The following is a 17,459-nucleotide window of genomic DNA, read 5'->3' as shown; positions in this document are numbered from 1 at the left end:
ATGAGTTAGAACTGTGGTTCTCAGTAGCAGTGGTATCTCTCTAGGAGGATGCAGTGTGTGTATATGAGGGGTTGTCTCCATTATTGAGGCACTATCAGTACCTTGTAGGTAGAGATTGTAATCCTTGCCTCCTGCCATGCTTGCAGCTGTCTCAGAGAAGGAAGAACCGATAGACTTGAAAAGCCTATCTAATTATCTGAACCCAGAACCTAGTTCTTTTGACATGGTTTTAAACCCATTTCTAATAGACACTGGTTTTTGGTTTTTTTTTTTCAGGAACAGGACAAAAGCATAAATATAAGGATGATCATATCTTCTTTTGCTCTGAAATTTTCAGAGATGTTCAACATTTCTGAAAATCACATATTAGTTGCAACACTGCTCATGGCATCTGAGTCACTAATAACATACATCTACAGATACTGCTCTCGTTGTGATTATATCCCTAAGGGCAGGCATGTGACTATATTATTCTGGTTGCGTAGCTTAATCATTCACATTATGGAAATACAGATTACATTACTATAAATTATTTTCCTTTTACCACTTTTGTATTACAGTTAGGCTCTTATAATGATTTTTAAAATTGTTTTTATAGGTTATTCATGAATTTCATCTCAGTATAGTAAAAGAGACCGCACAAAATGATGTTTTTCACAGGGAATGTTGGAAGTGATAGAACTGAGAATCCCTGGGCTAAATAAACTCCATGTGGAGCCATAAACACCAAAGTCAAAATTGCATAGCAATTGAAACATAGGCAATTTAATCACAATACTAAAAGGAAGTAATTTTACCATATGGTACAATTAAGATGTATATGTGTGTCATCCACCTGCTTTGTAATTGGTTAAAATTTCCCTAAATCCGAAAGCAAGACAAGAGTGAAGGTGTCTACCTGAGATAATTCTCCTTATTTCCCTGCTGCTTTTATTTTTTAAAGCTCTTCCCTGAAAGAACATTGGATTCAGGAGAGAGCTAATACCATTGAGCAAAAGGGCAAAGTTACTTCTTTTAAAAGAAAAGCTCATTTTTCACCATGGTAACCAGCATATCATATGACATACACACCACATGGCCCGTGAAATATGAATCCTTTCAGAAATAAATTTCTATCAGAGCATAATGAGCTTGCACATTAGTGTAGCAAGGACCAGAATAAGGTGACACCTTATGTTGATTTGGGTCAACTCATTCCTGTGATGTCTTATAGCATTTTACTTGTAGTTTGCAAGGGATAACACTAGCATTTCATTTTTTAAAATGCTTAATGAAAGTGAACCATATGTTATGAACACAAGATACATGCATTCCACCAAGTCCTAGAAACAGCACACTTTCAGTTTTTGTGAGTGTCAAGACCAAAAAAAAAAAACCCTGAGAATGAACCCTCAGTCTTCATTCTATTTATCAGGGTGTGTATTTGTAGCTGTTTACATATGCCAATTAAAACAAAAACAAAAGTTAAAAATCACAGCTGAGCCTAGTGTTACCATAGTCACTGTTCCTCCTTTTGATTCTGGTGGCTAAAACCTTTGGTTCTGATCTAAACTTACGATATTTGACAAAAGACTAATAAAGGAAAGGAAGAAGAAAGTCTTTTATAAGTATGCATCACATCTTGGGAGAGATAAAAATGAAAATGTTTCACTCAACTTTTAAGCATCCTTTACCCCCTATTTGCCTAGAAACACCTTTTATTGTCAACTCTTTTTAGTTAACTTCTTTGAAAATCTCTTGTAACTGTATACTTCCTAAGTGTAGTTTCCCAATACTAAGACACTTTATACTCAGTTGTTCTAGTTCCTTAGGCATTCAGATGTTTAATAGGTCCCTTAAGACTCTACGTGACTTCAAATCTGATGACTCAAATAAGCACAGATTTCTTTTTTTTTTGAGTTGGAGTCTCACTTTGTCGCCCAGACTGGAGTGCAGTGGCCGCTCCCAGCCACCACAGCCTCGACCTGCTGGGCTTCAGAGATCCTTCTGCCTCAGTCTTCCAAGTAGCTGGAACTACAGGAACGCCCCACCACACCCAGCTAATTTTTTGATTTATTGTAGAGATGAGGTCTCGCCAAGTTGCTCATGTGGGTCTCAAACCCGTGGGCTCAGGCAATCCACTCACCTCAGCCTCCCAAAGTGCGGAAGCACAGATTTCTATGGCCAGACACTGATCTGCTCCTTTTAGGGCATCCATTGGATGTTAATAGCTTGGGAGCTAAAGGATTTTTTTTTTAATAAATATGTTAATCAACCTAATATACTTTGATAGTCTGAGACTGAGCTGGAAGTTGATGCATGCATAAAACAAGGTAGACTTCTTTCAGAAATAATGTAAAATTAAATATGCTATCTACTATGGGACTGGAAATTATCTATTCTAGTAATCCTAATGGCAAAACCATAAATTTCATTATGTGTTTAGTTGTTAATAAAGAAAAAAGTCAGGAGTGCTATTTCTTTTTCTTAATCCCATACCTTATCTTCCCCAAATATTCTTCTTCACATCGACTTGAATTCTCAAGATTTTAAGGAGAGAATTCAAGGAAGATAAGATGATTATACATAATAGCTAACATAATCAGACCAGACTACCTCTCATTCAACTTTGGATTCTTTGTAGGTAGCATAGGTCTTAGTAGACACTCAATAGATATTAGGCAAATTTCAATTATTTCAGTTACTTTATGCAAAGCTTTTCATTTATAATGTTAGCCTTTTGGATCATAAGAACAGTATCACTGAGCATAATCTTACATAAGTTTATATAACTAAAAACTAGATAATCTCTTGAAATGAATATTTAGCTACATAAAGTATACATCCAACTTAAAGCATAAGAAATTTACATTTTGGCTTGGGAGATTCACATTATTATTGAATTATGCTATGTCCATCTGCTCAAGTACTAGATATATTTAGGTTCCTCTGAGCCAAATTGAAAGATTCAATGGATTATTCATCTGCTTCATGCTCTGACACATAGAAACCTTCTGATTTATACATTTTCTCCAAAAGTAATCTTCTCTCTTTGTTTCATGATAAGGAAATTGTGAAATCCATACTTGGATTGAGAATGACTTTGGATTTTTTCCTCTTCACTCTAAAAGAGAGAAATTAGAGCTAAATATAGTTGAGTGAGTGCATGCATTGATGCTAAATTTGAGAATGACTTTTCTTTTTTAACCTAATATTTCAAATAATACATCAGTATATATCTGCATGTTGTAGGTGTTAACTGAAAGTAATTAAGACCTTGGTTTAAAAAAATAGAAAGATGATTTAAGGGAAAAAGAATTATCATCTTAAATGTGTGTGTATGTGTGTGGGGGGTGGGCGACTCATTTCTGGATGCAAAATGTACCTAAAATTGTGTTGTCATTAGGGCTTTTCACTCTTATTTTTTCCACATGAGGCATGGTCATGTGATTTGCATTGACCAGTGAAATGTGAGTATTATAGTAGGTGCCAGTTCTGGGTATACACTTTAAAAGGCAGTATGCAATTTTTACATTTCCGCTTTCTTGTCTTCATGAATATTGAAGTATGTGTTGAGATGGGTCTTCCATCAACCAGGGTTTCTCAGTGACACTGTTTAGTGGATACCTTGACAGTTCATGTTAGACCTATGCAGTGAGAATTAGAGACTTCAGTGTGTTACACTTCTGAAATTTGGGATTTTTTTGTTGTTGTTGTTATAACAGCATAATCTAGTCTAACCAAACCTAACATACCTTAGCAAAGCCTAAAATTTTCATACAGATTACTTTTGTCTCGGTCCCCTGAAGGAAAATTCAGGTTTGTCTAGTATCAGCGTTTATAAGAGATTCTGAGGAAATAAAAATAAATAAAAGACTTTATGATTTTGAACTACTTTGAAATTTGTAGACTTTTATTTTAGGCCTCTTTTGTAAAGATGTCAGAAGAGAAGACAACATATAAAAGGAAGTTTGCTTTGATTACATTGAGTATTTGGCATACTTGATAGTTGGTGGCTGTTAAGTTAAATTAGAAAATAGCAACTACTATACTTAGTATTCATGGTTGTCTGTTGACATCTTTTAAAGTTTATGTAATGTTTACATTTAGGAAGATGTTCTGAGCCCTAAATGTTTGTGTGAAGAGAAGTACTTTAAAGTGCAAAAACCTGTAAAAGAAATAGGACCTACAGAATAAGTTTTATTAAATTATTTGAGTTTTCAAGGTGCACCAGTGTTTGTTTTGGGAGCTGTAACACATTACTTTAAAATTTATTGGATCCTCTCTTCAGCTGTAGAAAAGGCAAAAGAAACGGACTCTGGGGACTTTAGTAACTAAAAGGAAAGATGTTAAAATTTAATTCAGTGGGAGAAAAAAAACAGGCTTTTAAAAAATGTGTCACCACTGAAGTGGGTATTGAGCAAATTAGTATATCTACTTTTCTCTCTCTCTCTCTCTCTCTCTCTCTCTCTCTCTCTTCCTGCTTTAATATCCAGGCAACTCTCAGAAAACAGCGTCAAAGTGATGTGAGATCCTGACTGACCCTTTCCCATTTTGTGATTCTTCGGGAGACTGTGCGAGATGTGGGACCCCAGGGATTAGGGGCCACTTCAGGGGCTGGGTGAATTTCCAATAACTCCTTCCTGATCTGAAGCCATAATCTGCTGCCATAGCTAAACTGATTTTGTGATGATCAATTGTTAAAGCCATTGTTATGGCATCTGAAATTATTGAATCTACTGGGTTATGGCTAATTTCATAAATATTGAATGAGCCAGAGTCTGCCAAATGGCTTTGTTCTCTGTTCATGGGGCTTATCAGAAGCAAATTTGAACTCTTTTTTTTTTCTTTTCATATTGAAGGGAAAAGAAAACTGTGTAGGATGTCAGTTAATAAAAACTTTTTGCGAAATTTGAGTGGAAGTTGTTTCACTTACCTCTATACAACAGTAATTAATTGAGAAAGATATTGTACTAGACACTGTAAAGGATAGAAAGATGAGTCAAACTAGCCTCAATCTCAAGGAATTTAGAGTCTAATTGAGAAAATTATAATCTAGTTATACACCTCCTCTTGAAATTGCATATGACTCAGCTCCATTGAGATTTATGATGGCCTTCAAAGTATTTGAAAGTAGAAATAAGATAAACAGTTCCCTTGTTATTAAGAATTTAAGGTGTTTTGAATTTTCAAAAAGTTAAAAATTTAACTCTACCACAAGAAGCAAACTAATTTCCTCTCTCCCCAGTTCCTGCTACTCAACATCATTCAAATGCATGTTCACCCCACTTCTGGTCCAGATCACTGAGAATATATTTTCCAAACCAAATATAATCTGGAAGAAGAATTTTTAAACCGCTTTAGCTTATGATAAGTAGTCTTGGAGATGTGGCTGGAGGGGGGGCAGTAGTTAACATTTCAGATACATTTTGATGGTTACAGAAATAAAGAAGCAGAATATTTTGTTTTGGTAGCTGTAGCCTTGGCTTTTTATTTTTGCTTTTTGTTTTTCTTTTTTTTTTTTGGTAATGACCAAACTTTCTAGATGAATGTGTCAGTGGAAAAGCTGCACAAATGTCAGCCAGCTCTGTGTTCTTAACACAGCAGTACTTTTTCTTTATCTGAGAATCATTGACTCCACAACTCCAACTTGGGAAACATGGGTAGTAAAAGGATACAGACGCCCCTCACCCCTGACTGGCATATTACTTATGAAAGAGTTTCCTTGGCCAATGTATTTACTCTTTCGTTTCAACAAAATAAACAACTTTGAAGCATTTGAGGAAATAGTATTGGGTATTATAGCAGATTCAAAGAACCAAACTAGAAGATTTGAATAAAGTTCCCTCCGTGTATTCACTAAGTTCAGAAGTGATGGTTGACAAATACCTGCATAACAGAGAAGACAGAAAAATTATGAAAAGTTGCTACAAAAACAAAAAGCTCAGTAACCTGAGACCATTCAGTATAAGAGAATTGTCCTTTAATTTGGAAGCCCCCCAGAGGGTGCTCCTATTTTACAGAATAGTAATGCAGTGTGATCCTGTCACTAGTTGGGGTGCCATCAACATCATCTCATTAACAAAGACCTTCCTGTGCTGCCTCCACCACCCAGCGGTTTCTTCCTGCCCCCTAGAGTTTCCCACTCTGTTCTAGCCCTTGAACTCTCACATATGCTCACCCTCAAGTAGATCATGTCTCTTGCCTCTGGGCCTTTTGGGTTCTTCTTCCTGATGTCCTTCTTGCTAGTTTATACTCATACTTTAATTCATACCTCATATATTACTAAAGTGTCCCTTGCCATGTATTCTCATATCATCCTGTATTCATGTACCTGGCCCATTCTACATTATATTGTAGTTGTTTGTTCAGTGGTCTTGAGTAGGAGTTAGTTAACCCATGGACCCAATCTGACTGCCTCCTATTTCTGAAAATAAGTTAGTGGAACACACCTGTGCTTATTTCTATGTCTCCTTTCACACTACAATGGCAGAGTTGATTAGCTGAGACAGAGACTGCATGTCCTCCAAAAGTATTTGTTACCTAGACTTTCCAGAAAAAGTTTGTTGACTCCTAGTCTTAACAGACAATATGTTCACTTTGTTCACCATTGAATCTCTAATGGCTAGCACAGTGTGTGTGCAAAGTAGATGTTCCATATATACTGAAGAAATTAATTAAGAATAAATACAAAGTGGCCAAGGAAAAATCAAGGTAATTATTCGGCATCTACCATGTGCTAAGCTATGTCCTAGGTGCTTTACATGCATGTTTATGTAACCCTAACAGCAACCCTGTGAAGAAGGCATTATTATACCCAATTGTATTATACTCCGTGGAAACACTGAAGGGAAAGTGAATATGTTTTTCTTAAATGTCACAAAGTAGGTAAAAATGATCTACCTAGAATTTGACCTCAAATTTCCTTTGTAGTAAGGTGCTCTAACTTGGGAAGCCTATGTAATATGTCATAGTGGCAAAGAGCAACATCTGGTAGTAGAATGCAAGATTTAAACCCTGGCTGTACTGTGTGCTTCTTTTATGACCTTGTACAAGAAGTCATTGAATTGCTGTCTGCCTAATTTTCTACAACTGTAAGAAGTTATTTAACCTGTCTGGCCTTTGTTTCCACATATGGTAAATGTGATGATTTTAGTGTTTTATTGAGATGCTATGAAGTTTAAATGAGATATTATGCATAAAATGCTTTGAAGTACTTGGAATATGGAGCACGGAAGACATGCTTGTCATGGTTATATAAGGCTGCCTCAAAATCCTCACTAATAGCTTCAGGATTTTTGAGAAATCCCATTCCATTTATAACTTCCAATTTCAAAGGGGATTTTCACTGGTATTTTGCCTTGTGATCTATGTAATCTATAAAGGTAAGAAAGTGGTTCAAGATACAAATATATTAAAACCACACAAAGTGTTATATCTTATTTTTCTGTGATGGGCTAAAAAAGTCATCTGCTGTCACTACTGGCATGAACTGTGCCGACTTTTTTGAATTTTCTACATATCGTGTACATGATGTCAAAATGTAATGCCTGAATCAGCCTGTGGTTTACCTCTTAAGGATTTTCTGCTGATGTTATTGCCTCTGTTGTTGGACCCAACATTGCAGGAACACTGGGAAACAACCAAGTGGTTTCCATTTTCAATTGCCTGAAGCTGCCATCTTTTCTTTTTTAAAAGTGACAATATCAAACCACTGTATAAGGGAATACAGACATCTAGAATCTAGTTACAATTCTTGTTTTTTGCTGTTGTCAACTCATGCATTAGCATGTTATCAGGGAGCCATAGGAAAGTTTCATGAACATTTTTTTTAAAACAAAAATATGGACTACTCAATGGAAATATCTTTAGCCATGCAGTATAGAAATTGGTTTTGATGCCTTGCTTCAAATCTGTTCCAGCTTCTTGAAAGTAAAACATAACAGAGAGGTAGAATATTTTCCTCATCTAATCATTATTAGAAGAAGTAACGTTTAGCCTTAATGATATAGTTGAGACTGCTTATTCTGATTCTATATGAGAATAAGTTTTCTTGGATCCAGGGTTCTAGAATTCGTCTCTAATTTTGTCAGCTAGGAGGTTCCAACCCACAAATGCTAAAAAAGAAACCAAAATGATATGCTCTAGTCACAGTGAGTCCTGTATTTTGGTCTTAAAATTATATTATTACTTATAAAGAAAGGTTATTAGCAAATTTGTTAATTATTTTTTATATATTTTATTTGACAAATTAAGAGCATTTCATTTAATGTTGTCTTAATTAATCATAATTTTTACTATCAGTAGGAATTGATGTACTTGAATTTCACCACTTGTGTCAACTACACTGACCTTCTATTTGCTAGCAAGTGGTTGCCCTTAATCAGTATTTTTTCCTTCACAAAATGTTTTCAAAGATAAAACGTTAGTAATTAAGTTATTATTGTACATTCCAGTGGCGAGTACAGGAAATGCTGCCATAAGACATTTATCTATTCGCATTTTTCCCTCTTGTCACTTAGGGAAAGAGTAGAATTGTGAGCCATATGAGTTTAGAAAAAGAAGCAAAATTGGAGGCACAGACCTTTCCCCAAGCAGTAATATTGGAAGCTCTGGTTATGAACTTTATTGATTTCTTTTCTTTCTTTTTTTGAGTTGGAGTCTCACTCTGTCGCCCAGACTGGAGTGCAGCAGCACACTCCCGGCCACCGCAGCCTCCACCTGCTGGGCTCCAGCGATCCTTTTGCCTCAGCCTTCCAAGTAGCTGGAACTAAAGGCGCGCACTACCACACCTGGCTAATTTTTTATTTATTGTAGAGATGAGGTCTCACCAAGTTGCCCGGGCGGGTCTCGAACCCGCAGGCTCAGGCAATTCACTCACCTCAGCCTCCCAAAACGCAGGATTACAGACTGAGCCACCGAGCCCAGCTTATTGATTTCTTTTTAATGGTGATATGCATTTGACAAATTAAACTGTAAACCCTTCTGTGTAGAGTTGAAGTTTAAATCTTGCATTGACTGCTGGATAGTGGTATGATTTATTATAACTAGATTGGTGACTGAATTTCCACTGTGAAGTGTTTAAGTGGCAAATATTCAGGCAAGATGAGTTGTTGCTGTGTTACCAGAAATATACCTATCATCCTGGCAAGGTAAATCTAATCTCTTGAAATAGATGCTGATATGGTTTCTTGACCTGAGTGGCTTGAAATGCCAGTTCAGTGCAAGACACTGTAACACAAAAACAATCTTTAGAGAACATCATCAGAGAAATAGTTCAACAAGCATAAATGATTTTGGTAGGCAACTAATAAGGACAAGAAGTCATGAAGTTAAAACTCCACAGATGTGCACAAATTTACAGATATATTTTAACTTGCTTAGGTCCTCAGAATTGCAACTCAAGTTGGTTAGCAATTAAGTAGTGAAAGGTTTATGCTTTTCTAGACAGTTTATATTTCTGTTCACTGTGGGTTGGGAGAAGTTCTGGGGAAGCTTTTCTATCATTCTTGAAATGCAAAGTGTTTTATTTAGTGCAGCTCTTGGTACTAATAACTAATATTAGGCAGACTCAGCCATTTGTAAGACTACTAATAGAGATTAAACCTGAGCATTTAGTTCAGAATCAGTCATCGTGTGGTCTGTCATGATTGTATGAGGTTAAATTTGAGGAGGTGGCCTCCAGTTTGTCTTCATTTCTCCCCTACTTGGGGTTGCATTGTACAATAAGTAGAATTTTGCCACAGATACTCACTATTGAATCATGACTAAAACTTTTGCTACCCTACTGAATTTTAATCAAAAGAGGACTGTGCGTTTTGAATTATTTTAATTTCTATCCCACTTATCAATCTCTGTCCATTTAGCTTTACAAAATTTCTGTTTGAGAGAAATTCTATGGGTAGCTCCAGTTATCTTTTGCAAACTGTCCCAAAATGAAATGTCTTCAGCCATTTTACTATGACTCATCATTTTTTGGATCAGGAATATACCAGAGAATAGTTTGCAGTTCTTCAGTTGACCTTCAACTGAAGTCAACTGGTAGAATTCAGCTGACAACTGGCTAGTCTTTGTTTGTGAACCTGACACCCTCATGGGAGTAGCTGGAAGTTGGCTTATGTGGGATCCTCTCCCTTTCCATGTAGTCTCTAAGTCTTTCCAGGTGATCCCTTCAGTAGGATAGTTGACTTGAGTAGGACTTTTTATATATCAGCTCTGGGTTCCCAGAGTAAACCTCCTAACAGTCTTGTGTAGGAGCTATAAAGATTCTAGTGGCAAAGCTCCAGTAGTCTTAGAACACCATGGAGCACACCTGGAACCAAGAAAAGAAGACATTGACGTTGTCTTTCTAGATGGAAGATGTGTCAGAGAATTCATGACCATCTTTAATCTGCCACAGATGGATTAGTCAACTTAGTTTTCTCTGAGGTTAAGCACTCCAAACACGCACGCGCGCGCGCACACACACACACACACACACACACACACACACACACACACACACATACACACACACTCACACACACACACCCCCCCAGTATATTAGCATGTTAGTCGTGGACCATGAAGCTATATATCCTTTAAACCTAATGAGCACTCCATTCATTCCTTTCTCCCTACAGCCAGTCAAATTATCATCTTGAGTACTACCTCTCAAATATAGCCTTTGAACATCTCTTGTGTAGCCTTATAACTGGTATCTGTGTCCTCACTGTATCTCCTCTGCTACTGCCAAACTTATTATACTAAAGCACATGTGGGATTGTGTCACTTTTCATAAATGGCTCCAAGTGGTTTATAAAAAGTCCAAATACCTGAGTCTGGCACACAAGGTCCTTCATTATTTGGTCCTAATCTTCTTTTTAACCATAACACCCACCATTCCCTTCCCAACTCTCCTCCACCCCTGTACCACCTGTCATATTCCAGTGTGTTCTGGCCATACTGTTTGCCAAACACAACATGGCCTTGCATGACTGTATACTTAGCTATTCTCTACTCCTTGAATATTATCCCTTCTCCCCATATCTTCCTACTAAAAATAGATGGGCTATTCATCTTTCAAGGTTTCACACAAATGTTACCTGTTTTGCCCTCTGATAACACTGTGCTTGTACCACCATTACAGGAACAGGTCACTCTTTTGCAGGTATTCATTTCTTGGAGTTGAGAGAGACACAGAGCACAGTAGTCAAGAGCATAGACTCTGAACCAGAGTGCTCCAAAGGAAATCCTAATTTTATAACTTAATAGCTCTCCTGGGTTAATTAGTGTCTTCCCCAAATTCATGTCCTTTTGAAACCTCAAAATGTAAGGCTATTTGGAAATAGGGTCATTGCAAATATGATTAGTTAAGATGAAGTCATGCAGGAGTAGGGTGGGCCCTTACTCCAATCTAGCCGGTTGCTGTATAAGAAAAGGAGATGCAGAAACAAATATGCCCAAAGGGAGACAATGTAGACAGATACAGGGAGAATGCCACGTGACAGTGGAGGTAAGGATTAAAGTAATGTGTCTACAAGCCAAGGAATGCCAAGGATTGTGACAACATCAGAATGTAGAAGAAATTCATGGAAGAGATTTTCCCTTAGAGCTTTCAGGGAAATTTTGGCCATGTAGACATCTTGAGTTTGGACTGCTTGTCTCCAGATTGAGACCATAAATACTGTTGCTTTAAATCACCTCATTTGGGGTACTTTGTTATGGCAACCCTAGGAGATTAATGTCCAAGCTATATGACTTGTGTATTGACTTGTATACTTACCCTGTTTGTATGTCAGTTTTCTCATCTGTAAAATGCTCATAACAATCAACTCTACTTCATAGAGTCTTTAATGTGAGTTAAATGAGTCAAGATGCAGTACCTACTTAGAACACTACCTACATACAATAAACGCTCTATCACCTATTCCAAATGTTTATGTGTGAATCCTCCACTGGACATAATGTCCTATTTGGTTTTTGTGCCTTTTTTGAGAAGCAATGTGACATAGCAGAAAGAGTTGGTAGTCAGAAAAACAAAAACCTTGAGTTCAAGTTTAGGATGTGATATTTAAGAGCCACTGTGTGATTCTGAGCAAATTAGTTAAATTCAAACCTCAGTCTCCTCATTTGTCGAATGAACATATAATGTCAACTTTTCAGAGTTCTTGTGAAAATTAGAATTAATATGCATCTGACACATAGCAGATACTTAAATAATTAGTGAGAGCTGTATACTTTTCCCCAAAATCACCCAGCAAAAAACCATGAACATACTAATTGCTCAAAAAATGCTTTTGATTATATGCATAAATTAATCTCTTAATACCTGTTTAAATTGACATTTTTAGCAATTAATTTTATATCTGTTACCAAAGTATTTTTGTGGTTTTAAATTTTACACCTTTTCACTTAGACTCAAAGGTCATCTTCATCTTGGATTAGAATGCTGAGTAGAAGCCTATGACTTTTAAAAGATAATATCTTTCATTATTTAATGAACTATCCATCAATCATACCTTCCCCTATGTTTTGTGAAGGAGGAGAAAATGATTTTAACATTCTTGACAAGCTTTCCATGACTGCATCTTGATGCCAAGTTGGTTTTCTCTTGTTCTTATAACTTCATCAGCAGTCTGGTTAGAATATTTTATTTTCTTCCTGTTGTGCTGTCACTTTTGAGACAGCCAGTCAACTTAAGTGTGTTTCGCCATGGTGTGTGCCACACAAATATGCAATAAGAAAGTATTTGCAGCACCAGGCTAGGAGATGAAGTTAATTAATAGAAGTAGGCTGTAAAAAGTCATTTGGGGGATATGTCAGGAAGAAATGCAACGCCCCATCGCACCGCTGCTGTGCTCATTACTAAGCCTGACACAGCACAGCTGGGATATGGCATTAACAATGGTGCCACCAAGGCCTGCTTGCTCCTCAGCAGCTGTTTATGTCTCGGCTACACTGGGGGCTCCACACTAGACATCATTAGGCGTTTGTGGTGTTGGCAGCTTTTGATTTTGTTGTTTGGGCTCATGTGTGTTATTACTACCAGTCTGAGAAACGAAGACTTTTAACTATGGGGAAAACCACGGCATGTCCTTAAAGGATGTTCTTAGGAGAAAAAGAAAAGGATTTCAAGAGAATTATATAGTCTTGTTACAACAGCCTTTAAGTCATTACTAAGGAAGGGAAAGTCTGTCAACAGTTAGATGTTGTAGATATACAATTGGAGGGCTTTGTTTAAGTAGAGTGTTTTTAATGCCTTAAAAACTGCTTCAAGAAGATTGTGGGCAAGTCTTGATGTTAGGCACAAAATAATTTGGTTTCAGACCAATTTCATTGAAAAGAAGTATTCCAACTGAATTCTTTTCTAATATCAACTTTGATATTAGATATGTGACTCAATAAAGATGCCAGTGATGACAGGTGATAATAAATATAGACAAGATGGCAATTAAATGCGATGTCTGCTTATAGAATATAAAAATCTTACTTTGACTAACTTTTCATTGGAAACTATAAAAATATCATATGCTTAATATTTTCAAAATATGAGGAACACTACCTCAGCAATTGGAGGGGAAAAAGCCAAAGGGAGAAAGAAAACGTACAAATTAACCAAAGAAATGTAAATTGAAACCACTTACTTTTCAAATTTTACAGTGGCAAAGACTTGAAAAAGAAAGAACTCAATGCTTCTGAGCATACAAGTACACAGTAAGGCAGGCCCCCTGAAATAAGTTAAATTGTTATTTTTTTCTGGAAACCAATTTGACAGTACTTTTATATTCTTTAAACTAGTAATTTTATTTCTAGGAATTAGTCTTGAGGAATAATATGAAATTCACAGTATTAAGTATAAACACTACTCTCACAAAATTATTGTAATAGAAAAAACTAGAAACAAATATAAAGGAATGCCTATATAGTGACAAATCTGTGGAATTCTCCACACTTGTGATAAATATGTAATTATATATGAACATGCTCATAATCCAAGTAAAAGACAATACAGAATTATCATTGAAATATTGTACTATTGCATAAAATTTATAATATTTTAAAAGATAGGAAAGTACATAAAATTGTTCATGTTTGCCTCTGGATGGTTGAGTTTATTGTCATTAATATTTATCATACTACTTTTTAATCATTATTGTATAATCAGAAACAAATGGGACATTATTTTTTCAGCCTGGAGGCATTCAGAGGTCCTCAGCAACAAAGTACCTATGTTTTGTTCCCTTAGGAGGCCATGTGTTGGTCAGTAGGGCCAGCATGTAGTTTGCATGAAAGTCTGACAAACCAAGGAATAATCCATCAGGTCTGGTCCCCCAAAGAGAGAAGATCCAAAAAAATAAATGTCCACCACCTACAGCAGTTACACCAACTGCTATAACTTGTGGACATTGGGGGATGAAGTAGCCCTCCCTGTGGGGGAGCAGAAGTCAAGGTGGAAGACTGTGTCTGAGATGAGAACTGGGTTCTGGATTCCAAGACATCATTGCTAGTAATTGAGTGTCTACCTATGGGTTAGATGTTAGAGAAAAGCTGATATTCAATGTTTGGGAGAACAGATCTGAGGGATCAGTGTTGGGGATTGAAGTCAGGGTCCTGTGGCCATGAGTGCAAATTTGGCTAGAGAAGAGACCAGGACAAAATCAGCTACAGAACAATGGATGGGACTGTGTGTTGATGCACAGGGGGATGGTGAAAAACTGGGTATCTACCTCCATCACAGGCTGGCGATAGCTGGGTTTCTTTAGGAGTTAGTTTCAACAAAATGTTTGGGCCAACAGGGGCAGTGGTAATGCTAAAGAGAGTGACACATGTCAAAGGCAACCAGAGGAGCAGAGACCATTGATGTAGGGAAAACGATGGAGTTTAGGAAACAGGGATGAGGGCTAGTGGAGAGATACATGAAGAGTAGAAGGAAAGAAGGTGGGCTTCCTAAAGTAGAAAGGAACATCCTTTTGGAAAATGATTGCAAGGCACTCCAAGGACCCTTTGTTTCAAATTCAGTGATTTAAGGGAGAGACATGGAGAGCTGGGAATTTAGCAATTTATGTATTGGAGACTGCGCTAGAGGATTTAATTGTGTTACTGTCACAGTGACTCATTCTTCACTGTTGCATTTCCAGGCTGGCATGTCCTGGCAAATGCAAAATTATTGAAATGTATGAAGAATAATGAGGATAAGACACGTAAGTGTCTCTGTGTCTAACAGTAATATAATGAGCAAGGAAATATTATTTTGTGATATATACTTTATGATCTATTTAGAAAATGATCAGGTTTTTAAAAATCCTCAAAAATAGCTATGGAAAATTCACATTCTCTAGTTTCTGAAGATGTTATTATTTTCACATTGAATAACTGATCTTAGAAAAAAGTTTATTTATTATAAAATAGAGGCCCATATATGCACTTCATCAGGAATGAAACAAGTGTGAATAAGCACATAAAATACCACAAAGAAAATTCAGTGTGTCTTTCTAACACATTTTGAACATCACATGTATTTACAAATTTAAAATTGTAAAAATGGTTTATTTAGACTGGATCAGTAAATTAAAATGCAGGAACTCATTTGTTTATTCATCCACTCATCTTTTTTTTTTGAGTTGGAGTCTCACTCTGTCGCCCAGACTGGAGTGTAGTGGCCGCTCCCGGCCACCGCAGCCTTGACCTGCTGGGCTCCGGCGATCCTTCCGCCTCAGCCTTCCGAGTTGCCGGAATTACAGGCATGCGCTACCACGTCCGGCTGATTTTTTTATTTTATTGTAGAGATGAGGTCTCGCTGCCCAGGTGGGTCTCGAACCCGCGGGCTCAGGCCATCCACTCACCTCAGCCTCCCAAAGGCGCAGGATGACAGGCTGAGCCACCGAGCCTGGCTCACTCATCATTATTAAACAAACATTTATTGAGCATTTGTTACATGCCAGGCATTGGTCAAAGAGCCAGCGTTTTGGTATGAACAAGCAGACAAGATCCTGCCTAAAGGAGCTTCTGTTCTTATGGGGGCAAGAGATAGTGATCTGAAAATTTTTCAAACGTTGATTAGCTCTTTAGGAATTTTAAGTAGAGTGATGATAGATACTACTGGGTGGCTATTCCACCTTGTGAGGTTGAAGAAAACCCCTTGGAGAAGGAGGCTGCCTTGTGCAAATTTGTAGCAGAATTGGCAAGCAGCATTCCCAGTAGCATGGAGTGGCTGGGATGGGAAGGTGAGAATGGGCAGAGAGGTGAGCAGAGGCCAGGAACACAGAGCAGTGTTGCCCAGGGAGAGTAGACTGGGATTGGTTCTGACTGTTGTAGGCTGGCAGTAGAGCAGAGGTACAATGTGATCTACTTTATATTTTAAATTTACTTTAGGTGCTATGTGGGAAAAAAGTCTAAAGTGGCAAGAGGGGAGGCAGAGAGGAAGCTGGGAGGCTATTTAAATAGGTGCATGAGAGGTGCTGATGCCTTGGGTGAGAGTCATGGAACTGGAGATGGGAAATTAGAAGTTGTAAGTTGAAGATGCCTGTTGGTGTCCATTTGGCAGCTAGTGTGTAGAAGGAAGGGAAGGGAGCCAGCCTCCAGGAACCACCAACAGTAAGAGATTGAGTAGGGGAGAGGACTGATAATGAGTAGAAATTAGAGTGTCGTTTCTCCAAGATGAGAGACAAAAGTGTTTCAAAAAGGAAAGGATGAGACATAAGTCCAGGAGCCTGGGGTATGTCACCATTGTGCAAACTAATAAGCTTAAAACCAAGAGCTCAGTTTACAGTGATCACATAAATATCAACCATTTAAAGATCATAAAAGGACAGTTGCAAGGAGGAGTTAGGATGTACAAACAAGCAATTTTACCTGACAACTCCATTATTTAGTACAATTATGTATAACAAGTAATTTTCTATGATGGAGTTTCAGTTTTAAGCAAGAATGATAGTGTGGTGAGTGGTAGAATTGTTTCATGGAGTATAGAATAAGAAATATGAGAGGTTATGGTCTAAATATGCCTTTTATTTTACAGGTGAGGAAACTGAGACCCAGACCACTGAAGAGAATTTGTTGAACATCATATAGTAGTTAATAAAAGAGTCAAAGCTAGAATCTTGGTCCTTGTTTCTTAGGCCAACTATGACCTGTATACGTGTACACAATACACACTCACAAGTGCATAGCACATATGATCATATAGCATTGAGTGATAATTATTTGCTTTCAATAGTAATTTACAAAAGAGTAATTGTTGAAAAGTAAACTCTCCTGGAACAATTTTAAAGGTTTGATTCGTAAAATTTCAGTTGACACTTATTTTTTTTTAATTTCTTTATTAAATGAGTTGCATTTGTCATCTAAGAAGAAAAACATCTGTATTCTTTGTGAATAAAAAAATGGTTGCATAATAGATCTCTACAATGGGGTTTGTAATTGTATTCTTTTTCCATAGAGACAAGAGTTTATTCCACAGTAAATGTTATTAGTGTTTTCTACTGCCCTTTTATTTGTGC

General features: G+C 37.1%; 1 protein-coding gene across 1 annotated transcript in view; it reads left to right on the top strand.

Annotated features, from left to right (window-relative positions):
* Nucleotides 1-17,055, top strand: part of LOC103271523 (potassium voltage-gated channel subfamily B member 2-like) — a 70,128-nt gene extending 53,073 nt beyond the window's left edge. Inside the window, exon 3 of the mRNA XM_021717718.1 lies at nucleotides 16,979-17,055. Coding sequence (XP_021573393.1) covers nucleotides 16,979-17,020 — 42 coding nt within the window. The 3' untranslated portion in view covers nucleotides 17,021-17,055. The remainder of the gene's footprint in view (nucleotides 1-16,978) is intronic.
* The last annotated feature ends 404 nt before the right edge of the window (nucleotides 17,056-17,459 follow it).

This window comes from Carlito syrichta, unplaced genomic scaffold (genome assembly GCF_000164805.1).
Source record: "Carlito syrichta isolate Samal-C Ts95f unplaced genomic scaffold, Tarsius_syrichta-2.0.1 Scaffold109686, whole genome shotgun sequence".
In the NCBI taxonomy this organism is placed as follows: domain Eukaryota; kingdom Metazoa; phylum Chordata; class Mammalia; order Primates; family Tarsiidae; genus Carlito; species Carlito syrichta.
The sequence above is the reverse complement of the archived record's forward strand: the minus strand, read 5'-3'. Positions and strand labels throughout refer to the sequence as shown.